The following is a 21,135-nucleotide window of genomic DNA, read 5'->3' as shown; positions in this document are numbered from 1 at the left end:
GACGAATGAATGAATGAAAGATGCCCATTAAAGCAGATGTTAAACTATGTCAGGGATAAAGTGGCCCACGGTGACTCAGGAGGGGCAACGTGCAATTTCAACTAACCCCGTGCCACCCATCTTTACACACTGCCATGCTGTAAAAACAGTCCTTTATTCTCCTCCTTCAAACAAAGCACAAAGGCAACACAGGGAAGGAAGTTATGTTGCAATATTCTAAAACATAAATCTTGCTACTAGCCAGTCCGGGGACAGTATCCTGTTTTCCTGACACATGGATCAGACTCACTGGAGGCCATACCTATAGGACTGGTGTCCTGTTTTTCTAAGTGGCTTCTGAGTCATACCTGATCCCCTGCATTTACACATCCAAACATAGGTTGTGCAAGCAGAAATCGCTGTGTGTGTGTGTGTCCAGTTACTCAACCAGCGTGTACAACTGTGTGTTGGCACACCTTGTCCCCGCTTAGGAATTCACTCTTTCCGAAACTGCGACATTCGGTTTCATTTTTTTTCCTTCTAAAGTTACATAAAAGTTAAACTTAGATTCAAACGTATGGAAGAGGCAAAAGGAAGGAATTTCTATTTACTCCCAGCGTTTTAATGGCCTGCTCAGCTATCTGTAGCTGTAAATACTCCCTTTTCTTTCTGCTTTGATTAGAATTCAGAAATCACGTGGCCCATTTCCAGCGGGGTCGTCAGGGAGAAGGGTTTAACCATCGGTGCCTTATTTTATTCTGGGAATCTGAGGTAGATAATGCTTGTTATTGGCAGATCAGAGGTGGCAGAGACCGTGACTGTTTGGCTTGCTCAAGTACAAGGCCTTCACAAATGTGATGAGGCAGGGTTTTGAGACTGGAAGAACGTGAACACAGGTTGAAGTCCGCTGTGAAGGATTAAAGGCATAGGCTCTGGGGAATGACCATGAACATGCAGCTTTGGTAGAAGCAACACAAAACTGTGGCCATTCCAGGGTTGTTTTGTTGCCTACGGACTTTCTGTTCACGGGGGAAGTCACCCTTTTAGAGTTGCACCTAAGGTGCTCAAAACACACTTCATTTATTTGTTTATTTTTTTCCTGTTAGAGAGAAAGGTGTCTGAATTGAGCACTAGAGGGCAAAGAGTAGAGGCATCTTGACTGTATGCAAATACTGAGGGAGCTGCTGCTGTTTGTAACAGTGTTGACACATATGGCCTTACCCTTTGCATCGACAAAGAAGAATGGGTTTTGTGACATCAGAGAAAACTGTGATGGGGATTTATCTAAACAGTTACTTTTGCTGTCTGTCACTAAGAGAATTCCTGACATATCAACCCCGAGGCCTGGAGCATCTCGATAATTTTATGTGGCTTCTGATTCTTCATATCCTATAACTTACCTGTATTTTCTCTCAGAAATCTGACCAATACATCTTTAGTGTTTTATAAAGGTGACTGGTTTTTTGTTTGTTTGTTTGTTTTCATTTTTCTTAATATCGAATTCTTAACCTTAACACCTTTGTCACATGGGGCCAAAGAGGTCTTTGTGGTGGGAAGCTGTCCTGGGTGGTATAGGATATTTAACAGCATCCCTGCTCTCCACTCACTAAATGCCAGTAGTATCCCTCTGCCCCAAACCTAGCAATAAAACCTATCTCCAGACATTGCTAAATGTCCCCTGGGGAGCAAAACTGCCTTCGGTTGAGAACCACTGGCTTAAAATGACTTAATGAAAGATTAAAATAAATGAACCTTGTATTTTAGAGCATTGAAAACAATTCGATCAGTAGTAGAGAGTTATACAGGGAAACAAAAAGGGGTGTTTGTGGAGATTAAGCATCTACAGATAACTAACTAGTTGCTGAACTAGTCTCCAAAGGTATAAATCAGAATTACCTCACGTAGGTGCTGCAGCATGAAACGTGGAGATACCAGCTCATGGAGAAAGCTGTCTCTTTTGAAATCAGTCCACCAGGGCGAGACTGGCTACCATGCCATCTCTCCCCACCTTTTATTTATTCCCTAACCATCACCTGCAAAACGCATGGCATTCATCCAATATGGAATAGCCGATCTTTAGATAAGAGGTCTATAGAGATGGACATTTTCAAAAGTACTGTTTATTTAATGCAGCATGACTTAAAATGGGCCTGTAACCTGACAAGTGTACGGAATGAGGAATGTTCAATTTACCAGTTCTAACCAGCCAAGTCCTCACATGAACTTTCTAAGACCCGGCTGAGAAGCCTGAGAAAGTATAACTAACCACAAACCTTCAGCATTTCCTCCACCGTCTTCCTTCTCCCCAGCCCTACCTCCACTACCTTAAGCACTCCCCTAAGACCCACATAATGCTCCAGACGTATTATAAAACCTCAGCCGTCGGCAGAACCTACAGCCACCCCAGCTGACCAGCTATCCCTGCTTCCATGTCAACCAACACTGAAAGAAAAAAGATTCTGTTCTATTTTTAAATATATTGAGCAAAGGAGAAGCTTGATATGTCTTTGTAAAGGATGGCTGTCACCCAAATTCACCGTTACTCTATTTTTATCAATGATATCGACTTTGAAAGTCAGATACATTGTCGGTTCAAATCCCAGGTCTTTATTTGTTAGCTGTGTGACTTGAGGAAAATCACTTAACCTCTCTGAGGCTCACTATCTGCATATGTAAAAATGGAATGGAAATACTAGTACCTAAACAGTAGGTTGTGTTGACGGATGAGTGAAATGATATACATAAAGCACAAGTCTTCCAAAATGTTGGCTATTTTGTTATTACTATTATTGGGATTAACGTTACTATACTCATCATAGTGAATATATATCACTATTCAACACCTTCTATGTGCTGGTTGCCAGAAACACTCAGTAAATATTGTAAAATTAGTTTTCTTAATGACTCAATAAACATTTATTCAGTTGTTTTCTTGTGCTGGGTGCTGGGAAAACTCAATAAACATTATCAAATTGGCTTTCTTAATGACTTGAAATTTCAACCAAATAACATTGAAGTATAAGAAATGTCTCTGCTGGTGGATAGAAAAATACATTTAAAGTGCTTTGTACGGGAGTCTGGCACATAGTAGGTGTAAAATGTTACATGATGATGGTGGTACTGGTGGTTTTTATACTGAAAACTAGGTTGATTTGGCAACCTTTATTTAATTCACTTCCCAGAATACTCACTTAGTGTTTGTCCCTCTAAGAAAACATTTATTTTTGAGTAAATGAGTACTGATCATGTGAGAAACAACTTCCCCCCCCTCAAAATAACAGTTTAATAGGAATAGATTAATATTGTTTATTATAGGATAGGCTTATATCAGTGTAGAGCCTGAGAGATAATTCTCACTACTGAAAGAGAAATAATTTTTTACTAGTTTATAAGTAAGTATTAGAGTAGTTGGGTTTGAAGTTTTCATGATATATAGAAATGAGAGGTATGGATCAAAATATAATAATAATAACAATAATAATAAATTGCTCACCTACTGTGTAAAACAAATAAAGGTGGACATCGAACCCCTTGGTTAAAAAGAAATGGCTTCTTTTACATTAATTTATATTAGGCACCATTTTCTGTGGGAAATAGGGATAAACAGGTTTAGACTTTTGTTCTTCCTTGTCACTAACTCTTTCACAATCCCTTAGTATTTCAACACAGTTTAACGCACTCTGTTGTGGGTCCTTAGCCCCTTAATTCTAAAAAAAAAAAAAAATCCATTTGTTTTCCAAACAGTGTTTTTCACAAAATAGGAAGCGCCTAACTGTGATAAAAAGTCTTTTGAGGACAGCAAAGTAAGAACCCATTATGCTTTCAGGCCAATAATCATGTTAGTCCAGCCCAAGCCAAGTTCAAGGAGAAATTAATTTTTACCAACGGGTGTCCTTACCTCAAATATGTTTGAAGGCTCATTGTTGTACTGATTGGATATTATTTCTGATTGGTCACTGCACCACTTGAGTCCACCCAGAAAACTATCTGTATCCAAGTCGTTCACGTCTAGTTCAGAAAGGTCAAGTTCAGGAAGATCTGGGCAAAGAGGCTGGTCTTCACCAACCAAAGCAGCACACTGCAGGAGGCAGGGAAAAGGAAAAGGAAAAAAAAAACAAAAACCTGTCATTAACTTCAGGAATGTATTAAACTGCAATAGCATGTGATAGGAATTAAGCCTGGTTAATTCAACGGTATCACCAAAGCTGGTTTCCAGGGTTTTAGTCACCAGAAAAAAATCCTAAATTCCTTAACTTACTTTGCTCCCAAAGGATACTTTGCCTGATCCATTTGATCCCAAATTCTACCTCCAGATCCATGGTAAATGTCATGTTTCCATGAGCCTTCTCTGATTCTTCCAGTTAGAAATCAACTGGATTTGTTTGTACCTCTTTGATAGTTAGCACCCACTGAGTTTCAAATTGTTTTCTGGTTAACTATACGCAAAATTTCCCTCTACCCTTAAGAACATAATCCCTTTGAGGGAGGGATATAAATTTGATTTTACTTTGGAATTACCATCACACATAACAGACAAAATAAACAACTGCTAAATGGAAAACAGAACATAAGAACTTTACTAGGAAAACTTTCTCCACTTATGCTCATTTTAACCATTATAATCCATATAATTCATTTAGCAACTAATGAGGCAAAGTCCTTTAACTTGTCCATGGTTCTCTTGAATTATTATTTAAATCTTTTACTTGACTTCATGAACTTCTGAACTTCATCTCAACGTAGGTCAAAATGATAAAGGACAAAAATCATATTTTTTCTAAATGATTTTTATATCTTTCACTATATGTAACACGCAAGTCTTGTGTGTGTGTGTGTGTGTGTGTGTGTGTGTGTATCCGAATTAGCCCAGTTACAGATTTGTATACATGACTAGGTTTGTAAGTAAGAGGAGGCTGGGCCGAAGAGATTTTATTCTGGCACATGGTTCGTGTTTATTTGTGTGTGTGTGTGAGTGTGTGTGTGTGTGTGTGAGAGAGAGAGACCACCTGGGGTCTAGAAAGAAAAACCACTATAGCATACCACAACTATATTTTTTCATCATTTATGTATTACTAAACTATGTTATAAGTGAATTCGAAGGAACTACTTTTCTTTGGCGTTTTAAAAATGATTTCAATATACTGAGAGGTTTAAAATACCCTCTACTGCGACTGAGCTGCTTGTCACTAAGGCCATTACAGACTGGCATTATCTTTCACCTCCTTGAAGGCAACAGGTGGTCTTTGAACTCCGAAACAGTGTAGCTTTTTGAGGAAAGTGGACCCCCTTACCAAAAAGGTGGTCCTCTATCCTTGATCTGGCTGACTGCTGACTCCTCACTGCATACTGTGAAGAACCCCGCAGAAACTTCCTACCACAGGGTCTGGTGAGGTCAGAGACACAGGACTTCATCCACCTGCGTGCCAAGGTATCTAAATCAGCGGGCGCACATTCTGAAGTGGCACCTGCATGGCCCTTCCAGGATCAGAAGAGATACTGTGGCTTGTTCACATCCAGGCAGCCATTGGGCATAAAACCGAGTATGCTGCTTGACATTTAGATTTTGAATAAAATAAGTTTTCTGCGGATATTGTTCTCCAGCACCCCTGTCATCGCTGGCAGGCTGTATTACACGGGTCATATGCGGCAGCGTGACCCTAGGCACCACACTGGGAAGTAGGTCCTGGCTAGGAGTCAGCAGTTGGTAAGGGGAGGCTGGGAGGAGCCTGAAAATCCCTGCAGTTCTTCCCTCAGACCACCAGGCCCCAGTGAGAGCCCAGTGGGCAGGCACAGAGGCAATGCAAAGAACGGGCAATCCTCTCCATCTAAACTCTTCGCTTATCATTTTTATTGGTCTTTCCCTTTTTATTATCCGAGCTAGCCCAGTTACAGATCCGTATACTTGACTAGGTTTGTAAGGAAGAGGAGGCCGGCCGAAGAGATTTTATGCTGGCACAAGGTTCACGTTTTGTTTTGGGTGTAACGCTTCCCAGTCTCCAACTTGCCCACACTGCTTACCCTCCAAGCACAAACACACCGTGTTAACTCTTCCACCACGCACCCAATTCAGAGATAAGGGGATCACTTTATCAGTGGTGCAAAAAACACGAGGATTTCACTGGGGGATAGTCCTTTAAAAAAAGGATAAATAACAAAAGCAACAACAAAAATAAAAGTTAGAAAACTGCAGATCTCTACATCTGCCTGAAGTCTCTGCTGTGCAAAACATAACTTAGAAACCGTGGTTTGGAATGCTGACTACCCACCAGTGACCAACTCCCTGCTGTCTCTCTCTTAACTGCCCTCCCTCGGCGTGGCTAGTTCCAAATCCTTTAACTTTTCCTAAATACATGTTTTAAAGTAACTTTTGAAAACCATTGCAAAGATCGGAGCTTTTGTGTGTGTATTTTACTGTGCTGTAATTCACCTGTTCGTTTTCCTTTCTCTCTCCTTTTTGCTCCTCTGTTATGGTTGAAAATGTGTATGTGCTCTTTCCAATGCTGACATGCTAATAAAACCAGTGCTTCTGAATGTGGCATTATCCTGCTAATCTAAAACACATTACTGGTAGCAAGTGTCCCTGATATTCATTTATATTTGGCCTTTGGACGATGCCAGACTTAGCAGGCCAGGCCATGTATGTGTCCTCATCTGCCATGCTGATATTTACTGCTTCCCTATACATCTGTAACAGGTGTGCTTTATGGCCGTTACAGACCCACATTCTCCGGCTTCTTTGCAACTATGACAGCTATTTCACAACCAGAGCCTTAATTTTATAATAAGATTTAAAAGGATACAGCAGTCACTAAACACAAAAGGATAATTATTGTATGCTATTTCACCCCAACAGACTTTTCTCTTAGTTAAGGAGCAGACAATAAATTAGCTTAACTGCACTGATGATAATGAATCATTATAATTAAGTATAATTCTCCATTAACCTTTTGGAGGTTTTTGTGCCATTGATGGTAAATTTTAAAGAGAGAGAGAAGAAAGAGTGGACTTGGCCACATTAATTATATTAATGCAAAAAAAAAAAAGCATCTTCTTAAAAAAAAATTAGTCAAGACAGGAAAGCGAGTGGGGGTGGGGGGGCAGTTAAGAATGGCCGTCTTAGCGGGGTGTATGTCATGTGAGTCGTCTCTATCAATCTAAGTAACCTTACTGTACATCACCATCATTAAACTGTGAAACACAGGGGACTCTGAGTAGCTATAGTGATACCAGCCTTTATTAACCAATGTGCTGTCCTGTCATTATGTGCAAAAGGGCATAATACGTTTTAGGATGACAGCAAACATTAATGATTCAAAAAAATGAAAGCTGCCTACGCTACCTGCTGCTCGTAATATTTTAGACTGGCGGTGGTGATTCCCAGAGCTGCCGCCGCGAAGTCAGGGCTTCTAGCAGCTTGCTGCCTACCATGCAACAGAGAAACCACGGGCCAGTCTCAGCCAACCGACAGCTCAATCTCGGGCTGGACAATTAGCCCGAGACCTCACCTCCTTAAGACAAAAATCAAAGGGCCTCTGTTCTAAATGGTTCTGATGCTTATTTGGAAATGACTGCAAGGAATTCCAATGATTAAAATAAATCTGTCATGTTTCCATAAGATCTAGTTCCTCAATCAACTCCTAGCAGCATCAGGAATAATACATGATAGAAAAATGAAACTACAGCAGCTGAGACCCACAGTGCCATCCAGACAACCACCCATAGGACACACCAGCTACTCGAAGACAATTAGGACTTTGAAGCCACTTATAACCCTGACTCATAACAGCTACATATTATGAATTATCCATATCTATTCCGTTTTACCGAGAAATCAAAACAAGAACAATTACAATCTGCAAGTACGATCTGCCAAGGCAAGACAGGGCAAACTGAGCCAACATTTGCAAACCCAGCAAAGAGTTAAGAATCCAGGGCATGCCTGGCTAGATAGGAAAAATGCACTCGCAGCCGGCCTTGGCCAAATTATTTTCACTTTAGATGTGTATCTCTGCACCTCATGGACATCTTATTTAATCAAATCACGTGTAGCACTCAATCCTCCCCCTTACCCTATGTGCCCCCAGCTACCCAGAGGAAGCCCTCGCAGTCCTTTGCCAGGTTCATTGTTAGCAGCTCAGATCCCCCACGCACTTCAATTCGGGTCCATCTCACCAGCGTCCACAGAAAGTTTCACTTGTTTCCCAAGTTGCCCAAACTTTCCGAGAGCATTGCAGTGTGCAGAATGCAAACATGCTAGCTCCTCGTCCCCCAGCTAGCCACTGGAGACTCCAGAGATTAGGAGCAAACGGCTTGCTTTTTTCCCCCGGTATGAATTGTAGCCAGCAGAGACTGTGGGATTGATGTATTGCCGTCTATTTTTACACAAGCAGCGAGCAGCTCCACACACAGTCCTGCATAAACTCTATTCTCTCTCCGGCTTCAGGCAGCTCTCCGTGGTACAGCGAGATTTAACCATTGGCTTCCCTGCCACTGACGCTAATGGAAAACCTTGCACTGTAAGGCATATAGATATATATTTTCTTTCTATTTGCTGGCCAAATCTTTCAACCACATAGAGGAGTTTTAAAGGAATCAGCTTCGTTGTTTTGTGTTCTGTAGGAAAAGCAATCTAAAATAGCCCAGCAGGATTATTTAGGATTTTGTGAGTTCTCTGTCTAATGAACACAAACACAGAAAAAAAAAAAAAAAAATACTAGACTAGAATCAAAACTGACTTTATTTGAGCACATCCATTTTAATATTTTTATCTTCATCTTATTATAAATAGAGATGGCATTTTTCCAACCAGGCCACTAAACACCACTGGAAAGACTTCAGCTTCTGATTCATATCAATATCTTAGAGCATAAATATTGCATATGAGTAGAAACAGAGCCAAAGGCACATGGAAAGAGTTTCCAACTGCAACAGATACAGATGACAGCAGCTAAGCTTTGATTTGCTCAAGGCATCTCAAAGCCACCTTAAAATAGCAAACTTATTGGAGTTAAGATAAGATTAAGATTCCTTTCCTGCCCGGGCTACTTTTCTACCTCCTCTCCTCGCCCAAGCCCTTCCCCCTTTACAGGAATAATTGAATCTGGAGGGAAGCTTCAGTCCTGGCTGCAATGCCGAGCCCAGCCCCAGCTCACCTCGATGTCACTCCATACAGAGTCCTGGTTGCACATGTCCCACGCCATCCAGCTCCTGAATGACGCCAGTCAAGCTTTTTCAAGTCCAATCCACAGTGACACAGAGCACACACTCATGCAGGCAACCAGCCCCTTACTGAGAGTGAACTGAAGGCACCTGTCTTACTACAGTCCCCAGTCACATGACAAAGCTATTAAAAAGTAGGCTGGGCTGTCACTCACCCAGCCTCCCTTCTCCTGTGCAGCTTGCTGCTCAAACTCGTGACGTCACTCAAAGGCAGCCCTCTGCCTCAGTGAAGTAACGCTCAAAAAAAAAAAAAAAAAGAAAACGGAAAGAAAGAAAGAAAGGAAACACTTGGACTTTTGGAGGCTTTGAGCATCATGCTGTGATTAAATCCAGCTTTGAATGCCACAGACTCTAAACGGAGCCCTGGCCATATAATAACTAAAATCCCCTGCAATCTTTTTTTAATTTATTTTCCTTCCAAAACAAGCAAGTGGCAAATCTCCCTGTTTCACGACAGAGTTACTATATTCTTAGCTAAAATGTGTACTCCCTAAGGACTAGAATTTTAAAGACCTCCAAGTGGGCTCTAGCTAGGTTTGGACTAAAGCAAGAGCTTATCACATGATGCATTTTTATGAGACATTTTCTAATTGGGAGAAGTGTTTGAAAGCAGAGAATGGGGCATGGTTTTTGTTTTGTTTTGTTTTTGCTTGTTTTATCAACAAAACAACCTGCATTTGTGAAGATATAAACAAACTCCTCCACCCAGAAATCGGCTGTCCCCTTGGCGGTAGGGAACACCAGCTCCTGAAGTGTCACTGCACTTAGCTTTGCTCCATAAAAGGAGAACAAAAAACAAAATACCATCCTTTCAGGTCCCTTTAATTATTTCCATTTCTCTCATAGGCTCCCAGAAAACAAGTGTTAGTAAATACAGTTGCTGCTGCTGTGCTCAGATCAGCTTAGGTTCCCAGCTGCCTTTTTTTCATACATGTAACATTTCCTCTCTAACTGCCTTAGGGTGTCTTTTTGAATAAACACTGGATTCCAACCCTAATGCCCTGGGTTGTGCAGTTTGTGTTCCAGATCAAGAATGTCCGTGGAGTGAGGGAAAAATACCAACGTGCTATTAGCAGAAATATTCATTTCTTGAGCTTTTTAATTTTTTTTTTCCAGCTTCTACCCTGAGACAATGAGGGTTAATGCAGGTGCAACTGTTTTATGATGACACTACATATTGAATACATAACAAACTCGAGATACTAGATACCACCAAGAAACACCATAACACTACAGGGCTCTTACTTAACCCTTCCAAGTTCCAGGGAAATGTACGTGTGTGTGTGTGTGTGTGTGTGTGTGTGTGTGTGTGTTCATATATAGTCATATATATTCAAACATATATTCATCATATATGCTTTTATAAAATTTTAAGCCCAATATACTTTTAAAATCAGCTCAATTATTTTGCTTAATAACTTATCTGAAAAAATTCCCCGGGTATCTAAAAATAATTTTTAAACCACTATCAACTTAAACTCCTCTTTTACTAAGGTTAATTTAATTGTTCTCTGCTGTTCCTCTCCTTGTAAAGGAAAAAATGGAAATTTGCTCTAACACATATTTTAACTATAAAGTTGCTCAAATATTAAAGGGAGAGAAAGAAAAACTAACAACAGGAAAAAAAAAACCCAGAAAACAAAAATACCAGGTTGCTTCTTCTTTCAGACTACATATATTATAAGAGATTTGTCTACTCTGGTATCTGCAACAAGTTGCTAGTAAATTCCTGACTAATGTGATAAAATTGACAGTTTGTCATTATTGAAGATAAAAAGATAGCCAAAGCTTTGACATTTTAAATTAGCTGGATACATGTCACTGGCTCATTTTCCTTCTTACAAATAGTGGAAAATTACTGTAGTTTTAATTTTCTAAATCAAGCAAGAACAGGAAGATACAACCTCAGGAAGACTTTTATGCCTGTAATCAGTGGCATTACTCTGCACTCTCCACAAAGAAACACTAATTTTCTTTGAAATTATATTCTGATTTAATGTAAAACTACAGTAAATTATTAAAATTCAGGGAAAAGGTCATTGGCTCTCCCCTCAGCACAGTCAACTGTGAAATAATATTGGTCACTTGACCAAGAAGGGTTGATGTTTATTCATTATTATCACATGATCCTTGTGTCGTGATATTCTGATATTTTTCATTGTGCTCGAATGCTAGGCATCCATTACACGTTTTTGTTTGTTTGTTGTTTGTTTGTTTTTAATCCTGTTCACACCTATTAGAGAAGTTCTTTACACTGGAACATTTTGTATTATTTTTGATATTTTAAACTGCTCGTGTTGTGTTGTTGGGGTTTTCTTGTTTGTCTTTTTGCCACCTAATTCCACTTGTTGTTAATCAAATCAGCACATCCACTGAAACCAGAGGTGGTTTTATATGTTGTTTTGTTTTGTTTTGTTTTTCTCACCATCACAAAGAGGGTTAGTTAGCAATCAAAACATTGAAGTGATTTATAAACTACAGCATAGTATATTTTCCCTCAAATTTCTACTACTGTACAAATTAAAATATAAATAGGTTTCTGTGGACAAATTAGAGTAATTTCCACTATTTTTTTAAATATCAAATTTACAATTTTAAGGTGCAGAATGTTTTAGAAGTCTTATAATTTGTTTAATTAGCTCTTCAGATTAAAATTTCTTTTCTGTCCAGTGTTTTTCTTTTCTCAGGAGAACATAAATTGTTAGTTGCTCACCAACCTTGCTCTTTTCTGGCTTCCCAGGCAGTTTCTATATTTAATTCTGTGTCTGTCTTGACTGTTTCTCTTCCTCCCTCCCTGCAACCCTCCTTTCACCCCTTCGTCAACTCTGCCTCCAAGATTTCCAAACGTTTAGTTTCAATCAACAAGGATCTATTGAAACCTAACTGTGTCCACAGCAATGTATTGCAAGGATTGCCAAGAAGGCATATGACATGAACACAAGGGAATTCACAATTTTAGGGGGAATGACAACCTTTGAAAATAGAGAATAATTTGATATGGAAAAAAAAAAAATGTCCCTTCGCTCAATACCCAGATTATTCTTCTCCTTAAAACACACCCTTTTTAGGTACAAGGTCCTTTCACTAACCATTACAATTCACACCCGAATCAACCCCATTTTGTCTCAACAATAGAAGAAGGTATTTATTAACATCTGTTGAGGGCCCATAAGGTTCCATATCTACACAGAGCCTAAATTCCTCCCTGATGGAATTTCTCCCTTCAGTGGTTCAGTTAACATTCCCCGAAGCTCCTACATTGGTGGCGGCAGTAGAGTCTATCCTTAGAGTTAATGACGAGAGAAAATAAACCTTCAAAAGAATAATTTAATTGTACAACAAAAATATTTGACCAAGTATATGTAACATTTAGCCTTCCTCCCCTCCTCCTGCCCAACACAAAAGGCTTTCCCACCATACATATTTCAGACAACTGTCCACTTCTAAAACTTTAACATAATCAAACTCAAATACCCACGATTCAGATACCCAAGCAGACAATAAGAAAGACAATTGATTTTTATGTCATAAGTGTACACAGGTGAGAACTCAGAAATAAAGAGCTATTAGTATAAATATCTTTGCCCCTTTTAATAAGCTTACAATAAACAATACTAGAATAAGTTTAATGCTAAAACTTTTCAAGGAAGAAAAGCAGAGAAGAAAACGGATACAGCAGAACTTGCATAAGCTAGACATTAAAATCAGCATCCAATATGCCACATCTCAATCAATTTAATCCTCCAAACTATGCAATGAAGATTGTCTGTGTACCCATTTACAACAAAGGAAAATAAGAGTGAGGGGTTTGAGAGCAAATAAAAAGAGCCTACAGACTCCTGAAAGCCCTTATAGGAAGAAGCAAAGTTTCATACATAAAAATAATACTCATTCCCCAATCAAAAGCATAGCAAAGACCCCCTGAGGAAACTTTATATAACTGGAAATCAACATTCCTGGGAATACTGCCTGTCTGGAGCATTCTTCCAGGAAAGAAAGGGATCCTCCCAGAATTGCTAATTTTTCTAAAGTTAATCATTACTAATAGTCATCCAAGTGCTTGTTTTTAATATCTAGAGGAGCTAATGGATCCTGATTCTCCAAGTCAGTTTCTGAGCACAGACTCTGAGCCTCTGGGACGTGTTTGAATCTGAGGCTGTGCAGGGCACAAGAGTGGGTAACAAGGTAAGCTATTAACAAAAACCTCTAGCCTATGACCACTCGAAAATCAAATCTTATTTTACACAGAAGCGCCTTTGGGGAAACAAGTAGAGGAGAGTTAGAGGATAGTTTTCATGCCTCCTAGCATCCATTTATTTATTTATTTTTCATAAACTAGAGGTGATAGACAATCTCAGTAACAAATCTCTCATCTCCGGTAAAACCTTCTGCAGACCAGCTCTGTGCAACTGACTGAGTTAGCCTGTATTTTAACGTGGATCTCAAAATCTGCTTTTGGCATTTTTCACATTAAAACAAAAAAAATAACGTGAAAATTAATCCGAGTTGCAGTCAATTGGACTAATCTAAGCATAAAGCAAAAAGTATGCTTATTAGGCCCACAGATGAGAGATTAAAAAAGGATGGTTAAAATCTGATTTTGTCTGATGCTTAACTGCTGTATTTGTGCATCTACAGACATTTTCATTTACCTTAATTATTTCAGGTTAATTCACCTATAATGCAGTGAGTTATTGATTATTTAGACAAGAAATGTTTAATAGGATTATTTAGCAATGTTTCTTTACTGAAACTGAAAAAAAAGCACATCCTATTTTATTCAATTTGGTACTATTCAAAAATTTAAAGTGCTACTGAATCTCAATAACGTAACAGTTTACTTACTAAGAAAGGTATTTTATCCCCTAACTGAAATCAGTGAGGGCCAGAGAAAACTGAGGCACACAAATTATTAAATTGGAAATAATATTTGTTAGTCAAACAGTTCCCTCTGGTACTTATTTCTAGAGCTTGAGTCCTAATGAGATGAATTTTTCTTGATTTTAGGGGAGAAAATTGTGTTTTCTAACTAGTCTCAAAGTGAAAGACTTAAGTAAATGAAGTTTTTTGTTTTTGTTTTTGTTTGTTTGTTTTTCTTAAATCCCACCAGACAAGCTTTGGAAGAGTTTTGGTTTGCTTTTTTTGTTGTTGTTGTAAATTTTTCCAATGCTTTGATATCTGAATTTTACTCTAACAGAGCTTATACGTATATCCTAAAAATGTGATGTAGAAAGAAAATAAACTCACATCTTAGGAAGCAATTAGCTTACGGTCTAAGCTAAATTTTGTGATGACTTATATAAAATCGAACTTTCCATTCACTAGCCCAAATAGACACAGGATTTTTGAAGAAAATTCCTCAACCCAGAAGACTACTTCCAAGACTGACCCTCACATTTAGCAGCTCAATCAAAAATAGATGTTAAATGCTACTGGTACGATTATAAATGGACACACATTTTTCTAGAGTAGCAGCAGGTGGTATTTATCAAATATGTTTAAAATGGGCATCTCCATCAACCCAGAAATTCTACTTCTAGAAATTCATCTTAAGGAACTAACAAAGGGATATGTGGAAAGACTGTTGGTGTGAGTCAATGCTACATTATTTACATTACTGAAATGCTACAGTTATTTACATTGCTGAAAACTTGAAAGCAGTTTAAATGTCCAACGGTAATGGCCTCGTTAAATAAATTCTAGAGCAGTATATTTCTTCATAAACATATATTCATTATATATTCAATGATATCATTAAAACTATTGTAAAATATATATAATAGCATAATGAGAAAATGTTCAAAATATATTAAGGTTTAAAATTACGTTTGTAAAAATTATAATCACAACAAATGCACATACAAATATATACACTGAGAAAGAAAGAAGAGGAAGGAGAACAAGGAAACTATATAACAAGGTGTTAATAGTGGCTGATGACATTATAAGTGCTTTTTACATTTTCTTTGTGTATCTATGTGCCTTTCTGTCATTTTTAAATTTTCTAGGATACATTTATATAACTTTGATATTCAGAAGAAGAAGACTTATTCATTTTTAAAAGACATATAAAGATTCAGACTTATAGCTATGCCTCCTTAACATATGGGGAATGTAGCAAAATCGATAGAGCTCCTGACATTCGATATAAGTCTCAAATATTCTTCATGTACTTAAAAGGCAGCCATTTCTCTATCACTGCAAGTCTGTCAGCTACTCCACTCAGGATGCAAGGCTCAGGAGCAACCCTGGGGGACGTCCCTAGGGGCACTTTAGAACCCTTCTGAGCCCTGAATTATAGGCAGAGGGAAGGTATCAACTACTATTAGCTTAGAGGTAGGCCTACACCACTGACCCCCAGACGCCACTACTGTCTGCACTTTCTCATCTTGAAATGTCATCAACTGAGTTAAATAAACTTTACATTTGAAAGAAAATGTAATTATCCTTGGTAGGGTTAGGGGATTTCATTTATTTATACAAAAGCATCTATTTGTTTTAGTCCTATTTTTTTTTTCTTCCCTTCTAGTACCTAACAGATTTGAACACCACATGCCAAGGGGGGTGGGGGGGAACAGTAAATGCTTTAAGAATGGCATGGTTAAATTATTAAGAAAATTTCTCAAGAAGAGATTTCATCGACTGGGGAAATGGAAAGGCAGTCGGAGAAAGCTGAAGGGAAGAGAGGTTTGAAGTGTGGCTCCGACCCGAGACAACTGAAATTGACTAGATAAGGGAAAGGCGGTCCAAGTTTCAAGCCAGTGAACTTGCGAGTGAACTTCTGGAACACAGTCTGTTGCTAAATGTGGAGCAACCTGTGTAAATGCTGTCACACTGGAGCCCTGTTCTTGGGCGAGAAGCACCTTCTGGGCCCCCCAGTAGCACCTGAACGGTAACCCACCCTCTTTGCCATTGAAAGGCTGACTATGTCCACAGGCATAAAAGCTTCACTATTAGCCTATTCAAGTGAGCGTTCTCGCAGTTTCATGGGCCTTTCCTGCAAATCACTCTTCCTATACGCTTGGGTGACCATTATTTTGACCGTCAAGAATTTTTGTGAGAAGAGGGATAATGAGGCTAGAACCAAGGCCAAGCTCATGAGATTTAAAGTGATTACATAGGCTCAAGTCTATCTGATAAGCAGAGTGACTTTGTAGATCTTGATTTAGCCCCAAATGGAAGGAAAAGGACGATAGAAAGAACATGGGTCCTCATTCAGATGTGTCACTAGCCCACAATTCAACTTTGGGCAGCTCATTTAATGATTCTGAGCCTCAGTTTCCTTATCTATCGAAGGAGATGGCCAGATTCAATTATACCTAAGATCCCTGCCAACTCTCAAATGCAATGATGTGTCTGCCTTGACAGAGACGGGCCACTTGGGAAGATGTCTTTGTGCAGGGTGAATCCAAAGGTTTCATTGTACAAAAGGCACCGGAAATCAGGGAGGAGGTACAAGCAAGCTAACGGGTGCTCAACTTTGCTGAAAGAATACAGATCCATCAGTTTCCATGCCATAAGCATATTTAACTTCCTAACCATTCCAGAAAAAAAGATCACATGAGAACTCATGAAATAGAATCCTTTCAACCACACATATCGGTGTGAGAAGACAGGCATCTACACGCGGGTTTCTTACAAAGCCCAGGTAGTTGCCCCAGAGAAAAAGCAAGCATTCATCTTGTTTATCATTAATTTTATTAAGTGGCACAGGCCATGTGTAAGACTAATCCCCTGCTTGCACAATAAGGGTGAAAAACATATATGTGCAACCGATGTGATTGTGACTATTTACTGATGCCTGCATATGGATGAAATTAATCTACTCACATGTGATTTGTTTTTTACAACAAGAAAGAATTGGTATTACTCAGATAGAGAAGATTAGGAAGAGTGGATGGCTCCTAACTTCAGGGTTTTGTCAATAGGAATAAGGTCTATAACATCTAGGTAAAGAAGAACTTAAAGTAAGCATTTTGCTCCCCACCGCCATAACATTCCCCTCCCCTTCAACAAAAAGCTCATTATAGTTGGCAAAAGGAGACCTGACCTCTTTTTAATTTGAGGGGAATCATTTGAGCCATTACTGTCGGGTGTGGAGAGAGGAAAGATGGTCATATGCCTAAAATATTTTATCATGGCATTATTAGCAACTGTATTAAACCAAGCCATATCACAGGACCGATTGCTGATGTATCACTGGGAGTTACAGAGTTTTCCTCTTCAAGTTGTTTTCTTTGTGCATGCAACTCTGTTTAGCAGGAGGTACATCATTGCTTCAGAGCCATCTAATATCACCCAGCTTGGAGACATAACGTTAGGACTGAGTGAATAGCTACAAGCACACTAAATTCCCCAACAGAAAATTTGGAGAGGGAGTACCAGTGACAATGGAGTAAGCCAAGTCAGGCCAAATAAATGATAAACCTCAGTAAGGACAGGCCTTGCTAAACTACCAGCTATTCTTATACAATGTTGGATGCTCCAGGAGGGCTCCCTGGCATGCATAGCTAACTTCACGTTTTCCTGCACCCAGGGAAAGAGGCCACAAGAAAATTAACATTAGAAAGCTTGATTTCTGGGCCTGTGAAACAATCTCCAAAAGGCAGTTTGTAAGAGTTTCCCTTTTATACAGGCCAAAAGCTCTATTATTCTTTAAAGAGCCCAGGTTATACTTTGACCCAAGCAGCTGATCAGAAAGGATTCTTTTCCTACCTCTTTTCAAAACAAAAATCTCTGCCAACTCCTGAGGTGTGACTTTCTATCATCCATCTTACTAGATCCATTTCGACGTAGGGCACCTAAAAATAAGCCACACCTAACCTTTTGCAGGGCCACACAAAGCTAGCGAGTGGGAACTCCCAACTCAGCGCTCTCTTGTGGGTATTTTCAGACTGTGCCCTCTTTGTCTCCTCTATTATATTACCCTATGTGGAATATTGCAAAAACGACCCAGGCCAAGAGTGGTTTGCTATATTGTATCTTGCACTGAATCCAGGATGGCACCATATTTGAGCTTCGTTATTTTGTTTTAGGACTGAATCAAGGGAAACTATGACTAATAATGTCCAGGGAGAAAAAAGCAATTTAAATAATAATTAATGTTCAATAAACCTAGTTATTCCACTTAAAATATCATGGCTGTTGAGGCTTTACACTTTAAAAGTATAGCCAAATACATCAATGAGAATGAATGAACTTTGACTAAACATCAAAATGTAGATAAATCCCACAAACATAATGTGAAGCAAAAGACGCCAGACACACCAAAAAAGTTCACACCTTTTTATTCTATTCTTTATACAAATAAGTACAGAAACAGAGCTATACCTAATTTAAGTACCTGGATATCAGGATCGAGGTTGCTTTGGATGGCAGTTGGGAGCTGGGGTCATGGTCTGGGGTAAGAGGCTCCAGAAAGTTAGTTGTGGTTTATTTCTTGCTGTCAGTGCTCATTCTATGGGTATGTTCAAGTTAGTGAAAATTCACAGAGCTAAACCTTTATAATACATGCACTTCTCAGTATTCATATTATATTTCAAGCAAAAGCCTAAAATGCATTGAGAAGAAAGAGAAAGGAGTCTTCTTATATGATAAAGTTTTAAAGTTTGCTATCTTTCAGTTAAAAAACAAAAATTCTTACTGCTCAAATTCTCTTGTTAAAGAGTCCATGAAACCACACGGGCAAATAGCAGTGGGCAGGAATTAAAGGACCTGATGTCTAGCTTTGTTTGTTTGACCTTGGGCAAAGCCACCTCAACTTTCTAGATCTATTTTCTCTTCTGTCAAAAGATGGGAGAAGATTAGATGTTCTCTGGAAGTATTTGCTACATGAATGAAATGGAGGAAACTTCTAACTCTAAAACTTCAGTATTTTGCCCTTCCCTCAAATTTCATTTTGAAGGGTGTCATTGACTTGTTTTGGCAAGGTGGTCCCCTTCTCTGAGACCATGGCCTTGGGGGCCAGTCAGTATTTATCTATGTGATCCTAAGCGACTCTCCTAAACTATCTGAGCCTCAGATTCCTCATCTATGACAATGGTAATATAAATAGGCATTTTGCATATTTGGTGTTATAGTTAAATAATATATATAAGCCTAGCACTCAGCATATAATAAGTACTCAATAATGATACTTGCTACTCACATACTAATACTCCACAACTAAGATTGAAAGGACAACAACTTGACTTAGATGGAGCTGATGAGTCCTGGGGAAAACACACCGCTGTTCCCCAATAAAAAGAAGTCCTGGAAATACACACTGTTCCCCAACAAAGTCCTGTTCCTCTTCCCCAATAAAATCTTAAAAAAAAAAAAAACCCAAATGCCACACCAACCAACATTACTATAAATGCACAGGTTGACTCTTTGCCTGGCTTCCTCATCGAAAAAAGATCTAGAAACAAGCACGGCAGACTTTCTTCTGAAGTCTTACATGAAGCTGACTTTCTATGAGTGCACACCTCGAGTCATCACCTAAGCTGTCAGGATGCCAAGTGTCTATCAGTTTCTCGATACCTGAAGAAAAGTAAAACAGCCTAGTACTAGTCCTGCCCTGGCTCTACCTCTAAATAGACCAGAAGCAGCAAGGGCAGAAACAAGCTTTCAAGAGTTGCTCTGCTGAGAAGCAAAACATCCATATGGTGCATGAAAACTGACAAGAGTTTGCAAACAAGAGAAGAACAACCACGAAGTATCAAACCATGTTTTAAAAGGATGATATCTATGGGGGAAGAATGGAAAACAAAGCCACAGGAGCAAAACAGTTCAACATAAAGTCAATTTTGCCACCGGTGGCCTATCAACTGTACTGTCTTAGCATTCAGTCTTCTCACACATTTGTGATTAATCATGCACACTTTTTAAATGGATAACAATGACATAAAAGATACGTTATATTGTGTCTTAAACATTTAAGGTTTTTTTCGCAAGTAGTTTTTCTATGTAATGAAATGCTGACAAGTTGGCATATAAACTGAAAACAGGGCTGTCCCATACAGCAGCCACGGCCCACATCGGGCTACTGAGCACTTGAAATGTGTCTAATCCAAAGTGAGATGTGCTTTCAATGTAAAATATAATAGCATTTCAAAGCTCTAGAATAAAAAAATTGAATTAAAATATCTCATTAAGAATTTACATTGATTATATGTTGATATAATATTTTGGATATATTGGGGAAAATAAAATATATTAAATTTATTTTTTCTAAATGTGGCTACTAGGAAATTTAAATTACACGGGTGATGTGCAGAATCCTCCAATATGACAGTGCTGGTTTCAAGTTTTGCATTGACCCTCAAGTAAGTTATTTCATACAGACAAATAAAATTAATGAATTGTAGAATCAGGTAACGTCAGAATGAAAAAGGGTATTAGAGCAGGGCCTGAGCAATGCACACCCCTAGGGGGCACCATTCACATCCCAGTCCATGAAAAGGGATCCTTGGGACTTTCCAATATTCAGCTCGTGCAACACTACATTAAATGCTGTACAATCCATCCTCCCTAGATAACCAGGAGTCCCTTCTAGAACATCCCTGAGCCAATCCATCTTTCCAACACCTTCCCTGTGTTTTCCAAACATATACAGAATAATGAGATGCAAATTTATAAACTGAGGTCTACCCAGTACTCCAGATTAAGAAGGTATAGAAAATAGAGCTGATCACATTACAAAACCCTAATGGGATGCAGAAGAAGGCCAGAGCAACACAAACAGATCATGCAAAGTCTGAGATACAGGGATGCAATGTTCTTAAGAAGACTTGTTTTCTTCCTGGAGACTAGAGGCATTTTTCAGAGGGTAACATTCACTTTAATTACAAAATGCACCCGCCTCTCTCTTCCAAGGGAGAAAAGCCTGTTGTTGCATCTGTAATGTAGCTTTAGTTTCTGATGCCAAAAATGATTCAGTAAACACAGTTATGTTAT

General features: G+C 38.9%; 1 protein-coding gene across 5 annotated transcripts in view; it reads right to left on the bottom strand.

Moving 5' to 3' along the window:
• PPARGC1A (PPARG coactivator 1 alpha) overlaps positions 1–21,135 on the bottom strand; it is a 624,837-nt gene that overhangs the window by 85,029 nt on the left and 518,673 nt on the right. For 3 of the 5 annotated variants that reach the window (XM_019743879.3, XM_074321853.2, XM_074321847.2), the window contains one exon: positions 3,878–4,057. In XM_019743879.3, the coding sequence (XP_019599438.2) occupies positions 3,878–4,057 (180 nt within the window). Of the gene's footprint in view, positions 1–3,877; positions 4,058–8,130; positions 8,270–9,131; positions 9,290–21,135 lie in introns of those variants that run through there. The other 2 variants (XM_019743878.3, XM_074321880.2) reach the window with 2 other exon arrangements.

This window comes from Rhinolophus sinicus, chromosome 1, assembly GCF_057876585.1.
Source record: "Rhinolophus sinicus isolate RSI-liver-muscle chromosome 1, RSI-T2T, whole genome shotgun sequence".
NCBI classification, from domain to species: domain Eukaryota; kingdom Metazoa; phylum Chordata; class Mammalia; order Chiroptera; family Rhinolophidae; genus Rhinolophus; species Rhinolophus sinicus.
Note: the sequence above shows the minus strand (reverse complement) of the source record. Positions and strands in the feature narration are given on the sequence as shown.